The 20,728-nt window shown below is 44.5% G+C and overlaps 1 protein-coding gene across 1 annotated transcript in view; it reads right to left on the minus strand.

Moving 5' to 3' along the window:
- LRRC74A (leucine rich repeat containing 74A) overlaps nt 1-20,728 on the minus strand; it is a 138,811-nt gene that overhangs the window by 48,124 nt on the left and 69,959 nt on the right. Inside the window, exons 8-10 of the mRNA XM_069206009.1 lie at nt 12,780-12,974; nt 11,558-11,653; nt 9,161-9,304 (exon numbers count right to left, since the gene is read on the minus strand). Of these exons, the coding sequence (XP_069062110.1) occupies nt 9,161-9,304; nt 11,558-11,653; nt 12,780-12,974 (435 nt within the window). The remainder of the gene's footprint in view (nt 1-9,160; nt 9,305-11,557; nt 11,654-12,779; nt 12,975-20,728) is intronic.

Below are 20,728 nucleotides of genomic sequence, written 5' to 3' on the forward strand. Positions count from 1 at the left end.
TCCTTCCGCCGGCCAAAGGCAGGGCATCAAAATAATTAACCGCTGTTTTCAAAGCATGCGAAACCAATAAGTAGACCATTAACCTCCGGACGCCCTTTTCACTGAGAAAAGCGGAAAGAACCTAATTGTTTCTGTTTTAGAAGGGAATGCCGTGATCGTGGTGGCTGTATCAGCTGACGACGCTCGTGATTTTCTCGTTAGCTATGAGAAACCACTGGCCTGTAAAACTCAATGAGGTGCCAGTAAAATCTTGGGTTCCAGTCTTAAGGCTCTATTTGGATTTGTATAAAATGCCCAGTGTGCCGCTCAGGATTTGTTTTTTAGTTGCTCCTCTCTGCGTGAGGAAGTGTGAGACTGCCATCTGCTGCCCATTCGGCAACATGACACCCGCGTCTCCGTTATGCGTCACGCATGCACAACCGCATTTCTGTTACCAGGTCTTCAAATTTTCACAGCAAAAGTTGTAAGTCAATGACTCTTAAAGAGCAAACTACTCACCCAGCGCCCTCAAATGCAGAGGCGGAGGGACATCGCTCCCCTGGCTGACCTCTAGGCAACCAGTGAATCAAAACACAACTTTGGAGGGCAGGAAATGTTATGGGCATTAATCCTTGGGAGTTTGGGGCTGGAGAGTGGAATGGTCGAAAATATGTGAAAATCCAGGACAGGCAGAGTCTGGGAACTGGGCACAGGGCGCGCGCTCTTCAGAACACTGGCAGGATGATCAATAAATATGAGTACTCTAATAACACACAGCCGCTTAAATTGCATCACAGGCATCAAACCTGTTGCCCATTTATGGAGGTCCTCTAAGACCCTAAAAAATGACAGCTGTAACTACCACATCACCCTACCAAACGCTACTACACCCAATGCTGGTTTAACCATAAACAAAATTCATTTTTGCGCCCTCACACCATTATTTTAGAAAGAGTCGTTATAATGTCCTTGTTCCATCAGCTCATGGGTGCCACATGCAGTGAATGACGCAGCAGGTGACTGTATGTGTTGTGTATGACTAAGATATGGACTTGACAGGGTCAGCTAAAGGTATTTTGTCATATTAGGCCAACTTTATTTTTTACTCCTCCCGCTGTTTTTTAGCAGCAATGCAGCTACACCCCTGCAAAGTCGGTGTAGGAGGCTGGCTCTCTATAGTGTACAAAAAATGATGTGCACTGTGCAGAGTCCAGACAATCCGACCTTGGTTTACAGAGGTAAAAACTAGACCACCTAATGCTCTAATTTTTATGGTAGGTTGGTCAAACAGTTACGCCAATCTTCGAGAAGTGCTAAGCATTTGTTGTAGTCACAGTATCAATAAATGTAGACACACACTAAAAAGAATAACTGGAGACCAATTTACAAAAAGACTTCAGATTTCTGTAAAATGTTTAAGACCAAGATCATCACAATTTGGTAAGTACTTCAATAAGTTATGATTTTTCAAAGTTTAGCAAAAATAGTATTTTCGTGCATAATTATGCATCATAGGAATCAATGAAAAAAAACTTTAAAAATGCATATAGAAACAGGCAATGCGTTTACCAAAGTCTCCTTGCGTTTATAGGGCAACGATGTCTAGATGTCCTGTGGACCAGCTGGGAAAGTTTGGGCAGCTCCAGGTTTCGGTGGGAACAGCTGCTGGAAAGTCCTTGGAGCTGGTGGGGGGCCACTTGGAAAAGCAATGCACAGGCAGACTTCAAGGTGAGTGTGGTGGGTCCGCTTGGAGTGTAGAGGTTGCAAGGGGTGGGGGACCCTGAAAGCACAGCTGGTTCTCTGATGCAGGGCCGAAGGAGGACGGGTGCAGAGCAGTTAGGTGAGCCAGGAGCTGTGTGCAAAGGTGCCCTTGGAAACATTAGGCAGATCATTTTGAGGGTGGATTGCAAGTCAGCAGGGCCACTGGAGGGTGGTTCTTAGGTGTCCTGAGGTCAATCGAATGGGGCTTGCCCCTAGTCCTTTGAGAGTCTGGAGTGGGCTTTTCTTCTTGGTGTCTGATGTTGGGTGTCCAGTACACCAGCAAGTGCACAGTACAGCCTCTGAAGGTTGCAGTCCCACCAAACTTGGCACACTTGCAGGATTTGTCCTACAGGTCCGTTGGGTGGAATTTGGTCCAGTTGATGTGTCCAGTTACTTGATCAGCAGCCAGTCAGTGAACTGGACTTCACTAGACTTTTGCTTCTTTGTTGCAGGTTAGTGATGACTTCACTCTGGAGGGAGATCTTTGGCGATTTTCATAATGGGTGGCGGTCCTCTGGGGTTTTGTAGAGTCTGTCTGAGGTCCATGCAACCACTCAGCAGTGATTGTCGAGTCCTGGGTGCAGCACGCAGAGGTTGGTGCTTTTTTCTTTGTGCAGCAGGAATGCAGTTCTCAAGCCTCGGGTCTTCTTTGTTGTAGGCCTTCTTGTGTCCTTGGAATTTGATCTGCAGGTCTAGGGGCACCCACTAAATACTGCAGATAGTGGGCATTTAGGGGAGTCCCTGGTAGGACCAATGGGCTCTCTACCTTAGGGTGTGACCACTTCCTGTGGGCAGAGGTCACTTCCCTATTAACAAGATATACCGGGCCCAGAGAACCTGGTTAGCAGGGGCCCTGGGCATTACATCTTCGAAACCACATCAAACACCAGGCAAAAAGTGTGGGGGGGACCATGTGATAAGAGGCACTTTCTAACAGTAGCAGTCCCACACAAGTGGCTCCACAGACCACAGTCTATGTGGCCTTTGCCTGGCAATGTCCCTAAGGTGATCCATCTTACAGACACAACATGTGGCACACACATATCTACATGGTTGGGCTGGAGGCCAAGGGACCCACCTCATGAACAGCACTGTTAAACAACCCTCAACCTAAAAACAACATGACCAACAATGACGAGCTAGGAAATGCTTGATTGACCTTCCTCTCAGGGGAGAGCAGGGGCTGGGTGCTGAGTGATACACCTCGCAGCTAGTTCCTGCTCTCCATAGCCAGAGACAGTATGTAGAGGCTTGTCTTGCTTTGACAAGGCTTGAAGTATATCAATATTGAAACAAAATCACAGAAAAATACTTTGAAGGGAGATTGTGTTTTTTAATATAACTTTTGAATTTAAAAGAAAACAAAATACTCCCAAAATTTCAGATGAATGTATGCTGCGGTTATGATTCAAAACCTAATAAATACTTACACTCAGTGTTCTTCCATGATAATAAAAATGTAATGTAATGTTATCTGCAAGTTTATCTCGTGCAAGATATTGACTATCAATGTATCGTCAACATAAGTGTATTTTAGCAGGGATAGATTTACTATTGTTAACTCCACTTCTCTGCAACTTGACAATGTATATATCTTCAAAGTATATAGACATGTTGTGTACAATAATAAATCTACACTTAACTATGTTTACTTCCCTCATGATATAGCAGCAGTGGATATTCTGCACTAGATATTTTAGATATCAGAGCACTACTTTGTTTATCAATTTAGTGTCATACATCCCTGAAATTCACTATTTACGGTGCGCATGACCGTGCATACGATGTCGGCGCTGATATCACACAGGACATCAGTGACAATATAAATGTAGCTGTTATGGGAGGTCAGACAGATAGTGCTGCATGTGGCAAGATGCCAGTCCTCTTGTCCACAATCTAGTAGCAATAACCTACGGACAACTGTAAATAGCTGTGGGTTAAAGAGTGTTGAGCATTGGGTTTGACTGTCTACCTTGCTTCCAGAACCCAGTGGGCATCGCCAAAGTCTACGCTTATTGAGTCCTTGGAGTTGGTATGGACTTATCAGCAGGACCAGCCAAAAGCCTAGAGACCTGTTAAGGCCATGTTCAGTGGGGGTTGGATGTAGGGTTGCCGAGTGCAGAATTGCTACGTGGTTTATGGCCCAAGTAGACGTCAGCTTCAAAATTTTTGCACTCAACTCCAGCCCGGTGCAAGGCCACTCCCTGCTTCCAGGTCCACTGGGCATGGTCAAAAGTTGGGTCTAGTGGATTCTGAGCCAAAGGGACTTTATGCCCTTAAGTAAAGTACATGATGATGTAAAACGTGATTCCATGTGTGATGGCATTGGTGCGTAATTTGAGATGTCATCTGTGACACCATGTGTGAGGTCTTGCACATTGCATTAGTGGGGAGTTATAGTGGCATTGTTCTCCATTAATGCAAATGTAAGTGTTCTTTAGTTTTCGTACAAGAATGTGTGTGTGTGTGCAGGTGTGTGAATGTGCATGTGTGCAGGTGTGTGTGTGAAACATAAGCTGAATATTCAGCTATATGCACTCAATACACAAATCAATTTTGGTATCCTTAGTGACCTTGCGCTCCTTATTTCTAGGAAAAATCACAGTTCAAAACTCTGGACCTCATATAAGTGATCATTTAGAACCTTGCAGATGGTTCACAAGTCCATCATGAGGTGGGCGGCCATGTCCTTTTCCATGAAAAACACACACCTTTTCCACGAATGATGATTTTCGTTAACAAGATATACCCGGCCAGGTTTGACTCAAAAATTTGAATAGAGGGTCCGGTAAAAACTAAAACTTAAAAAAGTCTTGCAATTCTTAATGCATTAGTAATTATAACTATAAGTATATTAAAACAAAGAAAAAAGGATAAAATAGAAAACTCAGAGTACTATAGTGATATTTTTATGTCTTACGTACACTGGAAAAGAAAAACAAGAAGACAGGAAAGGAAAAAAAAGAAGAAATGGCGAACAGAAGATGAAGAGTGTAAAGAAGATAAATGCAGAAAGAACGAGAATTGGTCAACATGTCTTGCCAATGCCAGAACTATTGGCGTTGTCAACAGCTTTTAGCCATGCTGTTTAGCATCGATGAAAATCATGGAAAAAATCGCTCTGATGTGGTTCCGGCGCTGACAGTCACATCACTTTTTCGGCAGGAGGGGTGGGAGAAGGAACACACTATGGGGGTTTGGTATGGTAGCTACTCTTGCTCTGGTCGGCATCATGAAGTAAGCACAACCCTTGCATACTCACTTTACATCACATTGTTGCTTTGTTTTTGCAAAGCAGCTACTCAAGTCAATGTTTCAAATTGCACAAGCCTTGGTAATGCCGCAAAAACGACAGAAAAGTGTGGTTGGGTTATCTTAATGTCACTACACATGGCAATAGGAAAAGTGGAAACAGACAAAAACCTGGCAGTGTCACAACTGAAGAGGGCGTTGTTCCTTTTGATGAAGTATGGGTAAGAAGTAGGTGGTGACAAGGGTCCCTGTTCCCAGTCACCCCACGGAAAGCGTCCATGTGCCCCCAGTGGCGCTATACACTTTATGCCCACTTAAGCTTGGTGTGATGTTTTTGACTCATGAACTGACCACCTAAAACCAGTTGCATTTAAGGTCTGTACTTGGATACCTACTGAGTGAGGAAACAGCCTGCCGGGTCTGTGCCAGCAATGGGATTTTTGGCACACCATGAAGCCTGCCTTTACAGGTGCAGGCAAGCGCCTGTGGGCGGCAGTAACTCTGTGGAAAAACAACCCAAGTGGGAAGTACTCGCCGCGGCTCGGCAAGAGAGAAGCAGTGTGTGCCAAGAGCACTGGGCTGAAGTAGCAACAGAAAGAGGCAATCACGGAAGCTAGCTTCAAGCAGAGAAAAGAGCAAGCACTCAAATGAAGTGCATGAACAGACATAAAAAAGTAGCACCAAGAACGGGAGCAGTGGACGGACACAAGTACTTCATCCATGCTCCAAGGGAGGGTCAAACACAAGGAGAGGACATGACACAGACATGCCTTCACAAACTAGAATGAAAGAAATTTAAAAAACGCAGAAGAAAACCAATGATAAAGCTATGGGTGGGCTATAAACCCAGTGTGTAATGCACTGTCTAGCCAAGACCTAAAAAGAGGACGGAGGGAAATGAGACACTAATACAAAAGTAGAGATGAAAAGGGTTAGGAGATAACTGTTAACATGGGAAGCGAGTGGGGAGGGAAATTGTGAAAGATAAAAAAGAATAAGGAAGAATAAAGGGGAATTGAGGACGCAGAAGCTGAACCCACCCCTCCAATAAAAAATAAAAAGACACAGTAGGAGTGTGGAGGTTGGGTGGACGCAGGAGCCAGAAGAAGCTGTAGAAGTTGCAAGTTTGATTAGGCGAGGAGTGCGGGGGAGGGCTTCCTCCATAGAGAATGAAAGAGGCAGTCTGGCTGCCAAGCCATTGCGACAGTGGAGGCACCTTCACCTCCAGAACAGCAGTTACCAGCCTCCTACATTTCGCCCCTCGTTACAGGTGGTCCAATGTTTGGCCCAATGTTTACCAGATCCTATAACTCCTGTACTCTGGTTCGGAATTTATCTGATGCAATAACTAACACCCAATTAGGAGTTTTTTTCAGTTATAATAGGGGATAACATTCAGCTTTTGGTGCTTAGTATCAAAATCTGCATATTTCAGTAATTACCAGCCATTTTGATGCAATACATTTTCCCATGATTGACCTGTCAAAATTTACCATTGGAAAACGGCAGGAGTGTTGTGTTAGTCATCAAATTCATAATGCGTAATTAGCTGGGCAACTCATAATGAGGGCCCTAGAGTTCCCTGTCCCTTGACATAACAAAGAACAAATAAACAAGGGGTGGATGTAACTTGCACAGTTCTGTGTAGCATAATCACGCAAAATTACCTAAGAGTTCTGAAAGAGTACGATTGAAGTATGTGAGGAGAGTAATTCTGCTTTTAACACTATTTCTTAGTGCAAAAATGCCTCCTCACGTCCAAAACGCATGCAAGGATGCATTTTTCTCAAAGAAATAGCTCTAAATGCAGCAGAACACGAACAGCGAGTGCTCACTTGCAGGTGCTCAATGTTCTGTTGTGGTAGGATTTTTCCCCAATTTACTTCTGCCATTTAGCACTAATTTTGTAGCGTAAATTGCACCGTCACATCCAAAATGGAGGTGGGGATGCATTTTGCACTAAGAAACAGCACTTTGTCCCTTATTAAGAGTTTGGCGGGTGGCTGAAAACCGCCACTCCAGTTTTCCACCTGCTGGCTCTATTATGAGTTTTCTGCTGGGCCAACGGGAAACTCACCACAACATTGACGGCGGTTCGTAATCGAGCCGGCTGCATTGTTGTGGTGCGTCAGAGGCAACAGCACCCTTTGTGCTTTTCACTGCCCGTAACTCGGTGCATGGGCAGTGCAGGAGCCCCCATCGGGTCCCCGGCACACCGTCTCCGCCAGCCTTTGCATGGCGTTGGGACCGCCATGCAAAAGCCGGTGAAGAGGGGAGTCGTAATCCTCAGGGCAGCGCTGCCATGGTGGATTAAGACCGCTGGCACGGCTAACTGTTGACTAGCGGCAATCTGGTGGTGCTGGTGGTCGGAACGTGGCGGCTCCGCCAGGGTCATAATGTGGAGGCCAGACCGCTGCTTTGGTGGCGGTCTGACAGCCACCGCAAGTCTGGCGATCCCAGGACTGCCAGACCCGTAATGAGGGGCCTATTGTCGCCGAACACGATAGCGAGTGTGAGCCTATGCTCACGTAGGGGTATATTTATACTTGTTTTGCGCTGAATTTGCGTCATTGTTTTAACGCAAATTCGGTGCTAAACGAACTCCATATTTATACTTTGACACTAGACCAGTCTAGCGCCAAAGTTATGGAGTTAAAGTCATTTGTTGGACGTGGAAACCTACCTTAGGTCAATGAGATGCAAAGTAGGCGTTCCCGTGCAAAAAATGACTCTATGGCCTTAGCGCCATATTTATCCCCCTGTGCCACAATCATGCACGTGGGGGAGGAGGGGCCAAATAATGGTGCAAAGCTTGCTTTGCACCATTATTTAACGATTGGCTCAGGGAAGGCGTCAAGGGACCTGTGGGCCGATTTCCATGGTGGAACACCATGGAATAAGCGCACAGGTGCCCTCCCCTGGCTCCAAGGACACCCCCTCCCACACCGGAGGGACAGCGGAGGATGGGGGACCCCATCCCAGGTAAGTATAGGTAAGTATTTTTTTTTTTTAAGTGCCATTGGGGGCCCTGAAATGCCCCCCCCTACATGGCACTGAGTGCAATGGACATGCCCAGGCGACCCTGGTCCCCTGTGATGACCATTTCTAAGACAGGAGTCATGTGGTATAGATGGTTTTGCATCAGAAAATGACCCTAGGCTGGATAGAGTCATTTCTTTTACTATAACGGCCCTAATATCATATTTGGTGCAAAACTCCCTTCTCCCATAACGCCACCCCCACCCGGCTTACATATTTTTTTTTTACGCTAGCCTACCCTTTTGCGCCGGCTTGCACCATTCTATAAATTTGGTGTCTGGCTGGTGCTCAAGAATGGTGCAAAACATTGTGATGCAAAACTGTGTTAATGCAGTTTTGCATCAAAAAATATAAATATGCCCCTAAATGTGCTCTTGCAGTAGGACTTTTCCCCCATATTACTCTCAAATATGTGAAGGAATAATCAGGTAATTACTGGTAATTCCACGTCAAGAAGTAACACGGTATTACCAATAAAACTCCAATTACTCTGGCATAATTGATATTCCACCCAGGCCTAAAATAAACTCAAAGGTAGGGATTTATTTTCTGAAGAACAAAGAATAAATGTCACTGATGATTACAGAATTGTCTCGTGACACATCTGAGGCTATTCTCCGGTTCACGACCCCAGTGCCTTCCAAACTGGTCAAAAACGGAAAAGGCTGAACTTTAGCCAAAGTTTGATAGCTTTCCAACTGGTGCCCTTAATTCCAAATGCATTGTACCTTTCATAAATGATGATGGGCATGGAAGTTAAGGGTTAGCATGCAACATTATTTGGTATATTTCCTTTCTTATGTGATTTTTTGCAAGCGCTAACGCACTCCCACCAAAGTAACCTAAACCCTAACTAAAGTTTTATGTGTTTTTTTCGGGCTAGGATTGGAGAGAAACTGCATTTGCCTGTCCTTCAAGCAGACTCGAATCAAAGAGTAAAAACTGAGACAAAGGGGGACGGTAGAATGACTAGGAATCCTGGATTTGTATCTATGGACATCCACATCTCAGTTATATTGCTCCCAGTGAAAACTTTTATTTTAAGGTAATCTTTACAATTTGCCAGCCATAAATTACACTGTTGCACTTTTATGAAGCTTACAAGTAAGATGTGTCAAGAATGACTGACCTGAATTGTCTTCATAGGATCTGGTCGCCTCTTGGGCTTCTTGGCGATGAATCCACCGACTCCTGCATAGGAGACTTCCAATGCTGGATGGATCTGGCGGGTCTCCTCCAGCATATCCAGGAAGCGCTCATTCACCAGCACATTCTAAAATGGAGTGGGACAGGCAAGGTCAGAGTTCAGGTTTCAGGTCAGGACCAGGCTGGAGTCTCTTCCTATGTACCATAGTCACTAGTCAAGAGCAGCCACTAGTTGGATTTATTACAGAAACTAGTCAAGTGTGGATCACTGATGAATACAGTACTGTAATTTGCCAAGACAGGACAGGGTCACTGATACATGCAGCATGGTGGTTGACAAGCGTACTCAAGGGCCGCTGACAGTGGAATATGGTGATTGCTTAAGAGCAGGCATAGGTATCTACCTATGGGGCACTGGAAGGGTCAAGAGTGGTAAATAGTTGCTGTTAACAGAACAGGTCACCTAGTCAATCACGATCATGGGCAACTAGCAAGAGGGTACAGTGACTAGTAAAAAAGTGGCATGTTGTCTATGTTGAAAACAAGAATATAACAAAAGATACAGGACCGGTCGTTGCACAGTAAACAGTGTGGACCTATCACTAGAGGTAGGAATGGGATTCTCCAGACAGAGACACTCCTGGGCACAGAATCACTAACATGCACCTAATCCTTCCATACTCCTTAGGGTCTTTCAAAGACACTGCTCTGGTGGAAAATGTTTTACTTTGTCTACATAACAACCCCACCTGTCGGTCACTGGTCTCTGCGGAGTAGTGATCAGACATATGTCAATGTACTTGGGAGCGCTGTTAGTGCTTATCAAAGTAAGAAGACCTATCTGTGGTCAGTACAAGGACGAGGGCAGGGTATGGAGAAAACTGACCTTTGGAAAGATCAGAGGACAGCTTTATCAGTAATCACTAGAAGAAGATATGGGGGCGTTCATTGCACAGAGGAGACCTGGGATTGGTCATTGCACAGAACAGACCAGTAACACTTCAGTGCTTACAGGAAACATTTGGAGGTCACTTTAGTGCTACTAGATGAACAGATAGGGACGGGATCTGGAATATTAGGGAGGGGTTGTGGGACAGGCCAGTGCCTAAAGGAAATTTGAGACTAGTGAGTGCACAGATGGGACTAAGGACATTTCAGAGAATAAAGAAAAGTTGGGACTGGTCAATGCAGAGAGAAACTCTGACACACATCAATGCATTAAGGAGATCTAGGAAGGTCGGTGCATAACCGTGACCTAGAACTTGGCGGCATCAGTGCACAGAGGCTGCACTGCACTGGTCACTAAAGACAAGTAATTCTGCAATGTATGGCGCAAAGAGGAGACCTATCATTGGTCATTAAGACAGAAGGACTGGGCAGGTCTGTGTAAAGTGAGAGCTAGGTCGTGGGGGGCATCGGTGCATGAGGCCGCTCTGTGCCTGCCACTAAAGAGAAGCTATCAGGTAGTGTATGGTGAAGGCAATAGACCTGGGTTGGGTCAGCAAAGAGAGAAAATAGGAGATCAGTCAGTGGATCAATGAGACCAAAGGCAGGTCAAATTAGAAAGGAGACTGGAGTCCAGTGACTGGTTACAGTGCAAACTATCTCCGCCCAGGAGTAGTGCACACACAGCTTTTGCCAGGGGTCAGGAGAGAAAGAAAGGAGGCTGCCCATCAGAAGTGAGAAGCTAGTTGGACAGATCATTGGTTTGTATGGTTGAGGGACCACTTAACATTTGATCCAGACTTGTGACAGCAAACAGGGCAATCAGTCACTATTCAGTGCAGAAGACCACCTCTGAAAAACATGTGCACAGCCCGTCCAGGGGAAGTGTTCCAAATGAAGTCTACACACACTTCCTACACCAGACTGCCCGAGTTATGAAGACGCACACACAATTGGCACATTCACTCACTTTCAATCCAAATAACCCTTTCCAAGGCAGTGTGTACTACAGATACAGTTACTGAAAGCACCAAGTACAAAGAAAGCAATCCTTTGTAGGGATGTGTCTCGAAAAGGCCCTTTCACATCCAAATATCTAGTTCCATCATAGTACACAGTGTAACATTCCCACTGTCAGCCCAACACATCAAGCAACCTAAAAACAGCCAGTCCCATGAAAAGTACTCAGAAAATATCCCAGTTGTTCATCCCCCCCCAAAAGAGTCTTGGACTGGAAAACCTTAAGTCCCCCTACCAATGTCCATTCCAAAGCCCCTGCTGCTCACCCCCCCTCAGTGGATATGCACCCGTAAGTGCAGTGTCATTTAGTTGCCCAGTCTGGTGGCTTCCAGGGCAGGCACGTGTCCATTTTCACTTGATTGGTGGCGTGTGCAAAGGAGAGTGTGCACAATTATGCTTATGTCTTAAATCTTACTGAGATGTCAAGCTCCTCCAGTTTAGACTCCACGTTCTTCTTGACAGCAATCAGCAGGGCCATTGCCCCTTCCACTGTCAAAGGATTCCGGGAGAGCTGCAACAACATGAGGTTACAAGACGAATGTAAACAATTATATGTATTGCAAGGCAGAAAAAAAGAAATGTAATTACTTCATTTCAAGCTACTTACAATGGACACACGCCGCCTTCACAAAGTAAGCGAACTGCAAAAGCTTATTTCATCATACATAAAATGTGGGCAGGGCCACCAAGCAGAGAAAAAAACACTGCCTGCTACAGCCCCAAGAATTGTAATCTTCACCACAGAAAGGGTACATAAAAACAAGTGAAGATCTCAGAAAGGAGGTATTCTTAGTTCATCAATTTAGAAGAAAGCAGAGGTTCTTCTGCTCCATGTATTCCAACTCCCTTAAACACCTTGTCCCTTAAAGACACCACGTGCAAAGTGTACCTGGCAGCAGGGTTCTTTTCTCCCATACCACCTCCCACACTTGGTTCAACAGCCATGGTTTTAGTGAACCCTTTTCTATGGCATGTCATTCTCTCTATGCAATTGCAATGGAAAGGCCCATATCACCTTTGTACAGTGTAATGCCAGAGAGAAGCAGGTATTACAGCACCACCATGCCAACCTCTAAGTTACTTCCAGTGACTCTTAAGGCCAGAAGCTATGTATTCTGCAAGCTGTGCTAGAGGATACCTCAGAGGCTGCCCTTCATTATCTGAAAATTGTTTTCACTGGCAGGCCCAGCATTGTGGGACTTCACATATCTGACTGCCAGACGCATTCTATATACGATGGTAATTGTAAAACTTGGTGCATCACCAACTCCGGTGTCAGTGAATTCTGCATGTCATTACAGGTCTCACTCCTGGAACACAGTCCTCCAGGTTTGACCTGGAGATTTTGTCTCAGGAATTCACCCTGTTAATACAACATGCAGTATCACCTCACACAGTAGTAGCACGTAATGCCATGGTCCTTGTAAAGCCATTTTAGGGAGAAACTTAGATTTCCACCCAAAACAGGTTGATGAGGTCTTATACAATAACAGTCCATGTAGGTAGTATACGTTTATGGGTAACATGGACGTTGGTCTATGCAAGCTAGCAAACATGCTGTCCTTTGTGCCCCTCTCACCTCCCATCCCCGCACTCCCGTCCCCGGCATCAGATAGAGGTGAGGCAGCCGGGCAGACCTTCAGTATGCGCAGTGTGTCGTTCACCTCCAGGCCCTTGCACAACAGGCTGGCCCCTTCATTGTTGATGCGGTTGTTGCTGATATCCAAGTGGAGCAGGGTGCTGTTATGCTTGAGCGCCTCACCCAGCGCAAGGGCTCCTTCATTCCCGAATCCATTGAAAGCAATGTTCAGGACCCTCAGCATGCCGTTTACCTATGGGGAAGAGATGCAAGACAGATTTAAAAAGCTGTGGCCAATCAAGTAGCATACCATAAAATGATGGGGTCCCCTGTATAATGCTGTGAAAGGCCCATGATCAATGCTTAATTTGAGACTGTGGTTTTCAGTGCTGGGCACCGGCACTTAACTGTCCACACTGGCACTTATGATAGTCTGCCATGTGGTGGCGTTGTTTGTTTAATTTAGAAATGAGCACAACAACAGTTGTTTATTAATAAAAATATCCATTGAAATGGCTAATATCTGCCACCAACACAATTTTATTTAACTTTCGGGCCTGGAATAGTCAGAATTGTCACATTTACAGGAGTGTGATGTTTAGAAGTTGTGTTGGTACTTTCATCGGCAGTGTTGGCAAATGCAATAGGTGGTGCAAACTGTAATGGTATTCTGACAAAGGCCCTGGCACTATCTTTTGTTAACAAATAAGAAGTGCCCCTGATACTTCCATCCCACTTCACCAATGGGCCTGTGTTACGCCCCTGGGGTGATGCCTCAAACACTTAGCTGGCAGCTCTCTTGATTAAATGTTTACATTTTGACAAATGTTCAAGATCAGTGCTTCTAGGGAAAATAACTTGGCCTGCCCCCCAAAACTAAAAAAGGACATAATGGGGGCTATTGCTTTAAGGGGGGGGCAATGGGTGGCACAATATGCTGCAACCTTACCTTGCCTTACGCAAACATCAGCCTTGCACAGGGTTGGTTGTAACTAACACCTTTTCCCCACCCAAGGGCCCATATTTATACTTTTTTTGCGCTGCATTTGCGTCATTTTTTGCCGCAAAAGTGGTGCAAACTTAAAAAATACAATTATATTTTGTAAGTTTGAGCCGCTTTTGCAGCAAAAAATGACGCAAATACGGCACAAAAAAAGTATATATACATGGACCTAAATTCCTTAGCTCTCTACGGGGGCTGGAAGAGTCGGTCAATTGTCTAGGCCAGCGTGCACAAAACGTTGGAGTTCATGCAGGTCAGCGCAGCATAGCCATCAGTCACTGCACCCATCCGGACTAATCAGCAGGAGCCACAACATAAAGGTGCCATTCACACTGCTCATGTATCACTTTTTGACTCAGGTCTGCACCACACTGGGCTGAGGTAGTTGGGGGTTACACATTGATGAATCCCACAATTTATACAACCCACCCAACGTGATCACCTTCATGAGTCAGAGCAGGATCTCTTCATCATAGAGAAGGTCCAGTCCACATTAACCAACCTTGTTCTGAGCACTCCGTAACACAACCACAAACAGAAAGACACACGCAGGGCCGGCTTTAGGACTGGTGGCGCCCTGTGCGACAGTTTATTGTGGTGCCCCCAATCCCATGACCTCCTCCTCGGTTTCACCCACTACCATCAAATGTGCCCCTCATCTCTGCATTACTCCCCTTTCACATACATTCATGTTTTAAAGCACTTGTAAAGGTTGGCTTTACTAAACCACTCAGCTAGCCACATAAAATATAGGGGCATATTTAGGAGCCCCTAGCGCCATTTAAACACCACATTTTTTTAACGCTAATGTGGCGTTAGAAGGCCAAAAACGCTGCGGTGCAATGCATGCATTGCGCCACTTAGTATCCCTTTGCGCTACATTATGCCTGCGCCAGGCATAATGTATGCAAAGGTGGCATTCCTCCATTAGGGAGGGCCAAAAAAGAAGGCTTAAAGAAATCTGACGGATTTCTTTGCATCATTTTTTTTCTGGCACTTTTAACGCCTGCTCAGAGTTTTTAAAAGGAGGCGTCTGTTGGTTACAATGGGCCTCTGGGTGCTTTGCAGGATTAGCATTAACATTTTTTACACTAATCCTGCAAAGCACCGGACTAGCTTAAAAAATTCTGACACTAGTCCCCTAACTACTGCCATGGTGCACCATACTTTGAATATGATGCACACATGGTGCGTTAGGGGGGCGCTAAGTGGTGCAGGACAAGTGGCGCTGCACTGTGTGCAGTGCCACTTTTCTTAAATATGCCCCATATTTCTGTTTTTTTGGCAGCAGGCATATTAACCCTCTATGCTACTTTCTGTTGAGTCAAAGCTGACACCAGGCAAAACTCCAATCTCTCTCTCTCTCTAGCAGGAACATTAATCACAAGAGGTATCTTGACATATTAATTGTCTCTTGAAAGCTAAACGCACAGAGAACTTTTCAGCAGCTGCTTTTAAATCGCAAGTTTCGGAAGTTATTGCTAAACACAGCGCCCCCCTTAGGTCAGCGCCCGGTGCGGTCGCAGCGCTCGCACCTCCCAAAAGCCGGCCCTGACTTTGAACAATTACAATCAAGCGTTCTTGGCTTCAAAGTCCAATAATAATGCGAGGGCATGTAACAAGAGAAAAGGGCAATTAATAAATATTAACAACAGGCAGAAGGTGCACATTAAGGCCACCAGCATCTATTCTCCCAATCCCATCCCACTGAGTGCCCCTGTTTGCTTCATGCTCTGGATTCAAACCTTGACCCAGCAATCCATTGAGAATACTAATTATAGAGTTTATTTATAGATCTCAATAGAGCCCTTGGGGCTGACACTACATCTCTGCAGCTATTAACCAATCAGAGCACACAAAAGAACAGGATATCGTTCAGTACTTTGATGGTTCAGACAGTGTCGAATGTCAACGCGTTTCAAGGGGCAATTTAAATGCCCAGGACAACATTCAGCACTGCAAGTTACCCTTTTGGAAGTTTCCCTCTTTTATGAACTGAACTTTAGTTCACAATAGATGTGCAAAAACGTAATTTACAGAAGTAAAGTCCATCTGGTGAGTGCAGCACTTCATTTGTGAAAAGAATATATGCGGATGCCAAGGACTTTCTTAGAAGCTGCCAGTGCTGCCAAGGTTCCTGTGTACCCGCACTGATCTTGATGCCACCCCATGGCTCCTTCTTCCTCTGTCCTACAATTCCCGCCTCTTTAGCTCAGTCATTCATCGCTACTCCCTCCCTTTTTCACGGATTTACTACCTTGTGCTTCCTTCTTCTTTCTCACTTTTCTGCCTCTCTCTCTTGCTCTGGGTTAGTGTTTCATGAGCGGAAATTAACCCGTTTCCCCCAAAACGAGTGTCAGTGCCCACCTAAGGCAGCCATTACCACAAAGTAAACACTGCCTCATTCACGCATCATGAAAGCTGGGCTTTTGTCCTGCCAAATGTCCTTCCCACACACTTAGGTTCTTCCAATACTGTGCAATTTCTGTGAGCAGAAATCTGCTCCTCGAGGCAGCCCCGTGGCCGTTCCTGGTGTGTGCGCCCGTGACAGTAAGTGAACCCCTGCAAACGCGCTACTAGTTTCCACCAGAAAACATTTGTAAATCTACCGTTGTTTATGATAAGACTAAACATGTTTTAAACGTGGGAATGGCAAGAGTGCACACCGATATTCAACGGGCCTTGGGGGGGCTGGGGAGGGGATTCCTCCCCAGGGAAATACATAATGATCATTCCAAACAAAAGTTTACAAGTGCATTTTTGTCTCCGACACCTGTTACCTTTCTGTGTGCAGAGGTGGCTACGGATCTGAGGGATCCTGTAATTGTGTAATTTGAGAAAACCTGAAATTCTCTTTGAATTCCAAAAATATAAATGTATTCTAAAAGTAGAGGTAAGTCCTAAGAAGCTGTATTCTGACTGTATTCACTGGGACTTTTGTGAAATGAGATCTTACTAAGGACAAGGTTCTGCTCATTTAGTACTAGCAGATCGTCGTTCAACCTGACAGCAGTAAACCGGTTAACCAGCTCCAGAGATCTACCAACTACCTCAACAGCAACTTCCAAACTACTTCACGTTATAACTAAAAACCATGCTGCATCTGTTACCCATTCCGTGTTACTCGCCCCAACTACTGGATCCCTCAGAACTGCACATCCTTTGTCCTGTCGCATACTATCTGAGGAACACAACATTCAACTACAGTCCTGATGAGTGGTCTACACACATTCCCACTCTGGAAGTAATCCCAGCACACAAGATTCATGTGAAGCGAGGAAGAATGTGGGCTCCAACCACTCAGACTACAGCAAAGAGAATGGATACAAGACAAATGCAGCCCTTCTTCAGAAGTAGGGCAGTAGGAAAACCATGATGCTCTAATAAAGGTAAAGGAGGGAAATTGAGAGAGATGTCAACAGAGGCATGCTAAGGGGTGGCAATGCTGCCAGAACTTTGTGTGGAAGGTAAATGACATAAATGGCCAGACACACTGCGGCGCACAGCTGGGGGGTTTGGACAGCTTTAACATGAATACTTGGTTCCCGCAGAGCTCAGAGCTCAGGAGTCTGATAACTTTGTTAAGTTAATCATCTGTGGTTCTTGTGGTAATTTTAAGGTACTTAAGGGCTGGGTATTGAAGAGTAGGAAGACATCCACGTCTCTGTCCTTTACTTCGTCCCTAACACCTTTTTTAGGGGCACATAAGCAGAACTGTGACACATGGGCAGACAATGAGAGAAGTTCACACTGTGAAGAAAGACATACGCCTTGGTACCACTTTACCTCATGACAGCTGCAGCCCAAATGATCAGAAGTGATTGTTGCATTTGGCACCAGTGTGATCTGCATACAAAACTTCAACAATACAGAGAAATGATATGGAAGGTAGAGAGAGAATGCTAGGAATGTGTTGCATATTCAACTTTACTAAAGGCATATTAACTTAGATTTGGAAATTGTCCACCCTAAAGGCAGACTTTAATATGTATGTTTTTATTGATCTGGACTACGGAAACGCCTTCTATGACGGACTGCCAGACCAGCTCTTCTACCGCCTCCAACCCATCCAGAACATGGAAGGGAGACTTGTCTTGGACCTTCCCAAGTGATCTGGTATCACCCCCACCTCAGCAGTTTCCACTGGCTACCTGTGCACAAGAGATGCAAATTCAAGGTTCTCACCCTCGCATTCACAGCCCTTCAAAACATCGGACCCAATCTCATCAACCACAGACTCTCCTTTCACCGACCAACCAGAGATCTCCGTTCAAGCTCCCTCGCCCTCCCTCACGTCCCCCAGATCGGCCACAGCCATTGCGGTGGTCACTCCTTCTACTGCCTCACCGGCAAAGCCTGGAAAGACTTCCCCCTCCACCTCTGTGCCGTGCAAACCCTTTTCGACTTCAGTAAGGAGCTTAAGACATGGCTATTTGATGTGAGGCTACCAGCTTCGCACCCACAACCCTCAGCACCTGGATACCCCCATGAGTGAAAAGCTGCACTCTACAAATACTGAATGATTGACTGATTGATTGATTTTGATCGACTGAATGACTGGTTAGAGATGGAGAGTGTTGGAAATGGTCCTTTTTGCAAGGTTATCCCCAAACCTTTTGCCTTCTTCCTCCTATATTTTCAGGTCTGTTTTTGCTGGTTTATTGTCTCTGCGCACTTTACCACTGCTAATCAGTGCTAAAGTGCTAGTGCTCCCTAGGTAAATTGTACTGTTGATTGGTTTATTCATGATTGGCATATTTGATTTACAGTAAGTCCCTAGTAAAGTGCACCAGAGGTGCCCAGGGCCTGTAAATCAAATGCTACTAATGGGCCTGCAGCACTGATTGTGCAACCAACGTAAGTAGCTCTGTAAACATGGCTCAGACCTGCCACTGCAGTGTCTGTGTGTGTTATTGTTATTTTACATTCACTGTTTTCATAGAATAAGCTCCAGTAGTATTATAAACTCAATATGCAGTGAGTGTTTGAAGCTGTAGACCTAATAGCAAAAGACCACACAAAAAGACCCGATTTTGCACATCACATTTTAGTTGTGGTGGACTTTGCATTCTAAGACAATGCACTAGCCAAGTGCACTGGTATCGGCACATGCCTTTTTTACTCCACCGCAGCTTGGTCCATTGACTGCTTAATAACTTTAGATGGCGTCATGCCCATTGAATCAGGCCTGTCTGTGGCTGTCATGTCTAAAATGCTTTGGTGGCAACATACTTGTCAGGGTGGACACCTTTTTACTGTATTTTTACCTGAAAGTACTCATTTTATATGTTTTATGCATTTTGTGATGAATTTAAGTAAATATGCAATAAAGTGAGCCATTCATTTACTCAGTCATTCATTCAAGGCTCAGAATGTACGGCCAAATGATTTGCTAATTCATCAAAAGTCATTAGAATGCTTTTAAAAAGTTCTCACAAACACAATACCAAGTTCAAACCTTGTTTGCCTCTTCTCAATGATTGCAGACATTTCAAGGATTTTGCTTTAGCTAATATTTCCCCAAATCAAATTTTTAGCTCCACTCATATACTCTGATCCAAAGCCGAGTTAGTCTCCTTTTTAGGCTCTTCGCTTCTAAGCCATTAAAATCAACAAGACCATCCATAGTCAACATTTCAAATCCATATAAAGCTACCAGGGAAATTTTGCAATTGAACACCTTGATGAAAGGTTTTACTGAGAGCCTACCATATCCAGCCTCAAAACCTCAAATTCTCTCTAACAGAGCCTTGAAACCCAGCCTATGTATTCTTTTGAAAATCATTCCATGGAACGCTTCTCGTGACTACCATTCCAAGCTAATCTTAACTTTCCTAGCTTGCCCCTGAGAGACACGAGTAGGTAACCTTTTTAGAGACAAATATTTATATTTTCGTTTTGTCATGATTTCTCTTAAGTTAGAAAAAACATATTATTTTTGTGGCACATCGAAGTTGCTCTGAAGCCATATTGGGGTAGAACCTAACATATCTAGATTGTATGCATACTGAACATTCCCAGCCTGCTCATTTCCTATTTTTGGGAAAATCCATTTGATATAAAGGTCTCCTTGACAATTTAGCAATGTGGTCTTGAAAATGTATTTGTCAATTAAATGTGAATCTTAGGAGTTTACTGAAGAGAACCTAAGAAACTAGATTTGGTTTGATCAAAATAGTTTGGATACTTTTGATAGTGTATATAGTGAGGAGAAGAGTAAAACTTGAGTCCCAGCTGGAATTTATTTTAGAAGTAGTATCATGCCTAATCTGTGTTCTCCAGAGAGATTGCCATAAGACTGAGTTGGGTGTTCTCTATATACCGATTACTTACTGTTGCCTCCTTCAGCCATCCTGAGTGGCTCCATGTAGATGTTGAGTAGACATTTTTGGCTCCTTTTAATTTGCACAGCGACAGCATTAAGGACAAATAGGCAGGTGGGCATATACCTATAGGACCAGTGTATGTTTTTACTTGTAATATTTTTATCATGTCATATTCTACGCCACAGTGATATGGTAACACTGATAAGTGGCAAATGGGTTGCTCAGTAAATAATGAAAATAAACACACAAGTGCACAGTCTACACAGTAGAAACATTTTTAATCTGAACCACTATATAATGGAACACGGTTCAAATATTTGGCTTTGCATCCGCAATTGCCCAGGATATGAAATGAACTCACTCTTTTAGGAAAATGCAACCATTGATCAGTGAGAAAGTTAGGCCAGCGTCAACTCTGGCTTTCAAGATACCACCCAGTGTTTTGCCATGTGTTACATGACCAGAAAGGCAGACAACTGTGTTTATTGTATCCACACAGATGCAATCATGAGCTCAATCATCCTGTCACGTTGGTAAAATAGAATCAGTGAACTGAGTCTTAATAACATTGGTTATCATAGTACTCAAACATACCGGTACTTGGTCTATCACAAATAAGAACTTCTATCAATAATAATAATAATAATGACAATAATAATAATAATAATAATAATATTT

The sequence above is a fragment of the Pleurodeles waltl genome, chromosome 9, assembly GCF_031143425.1.
Source record: "Pleurodeles waltl isolate 20211129_DDA chromosome 9, aPleWal1.hap1.20221129, whole genome shotgun sequence".
Taxonomy (NCBI): Eukaryota; Metazoa; Chordata; class Amphibia; order Caudata; family Salamandridae; genus Pleurodeles; species Pleurodeles waltl.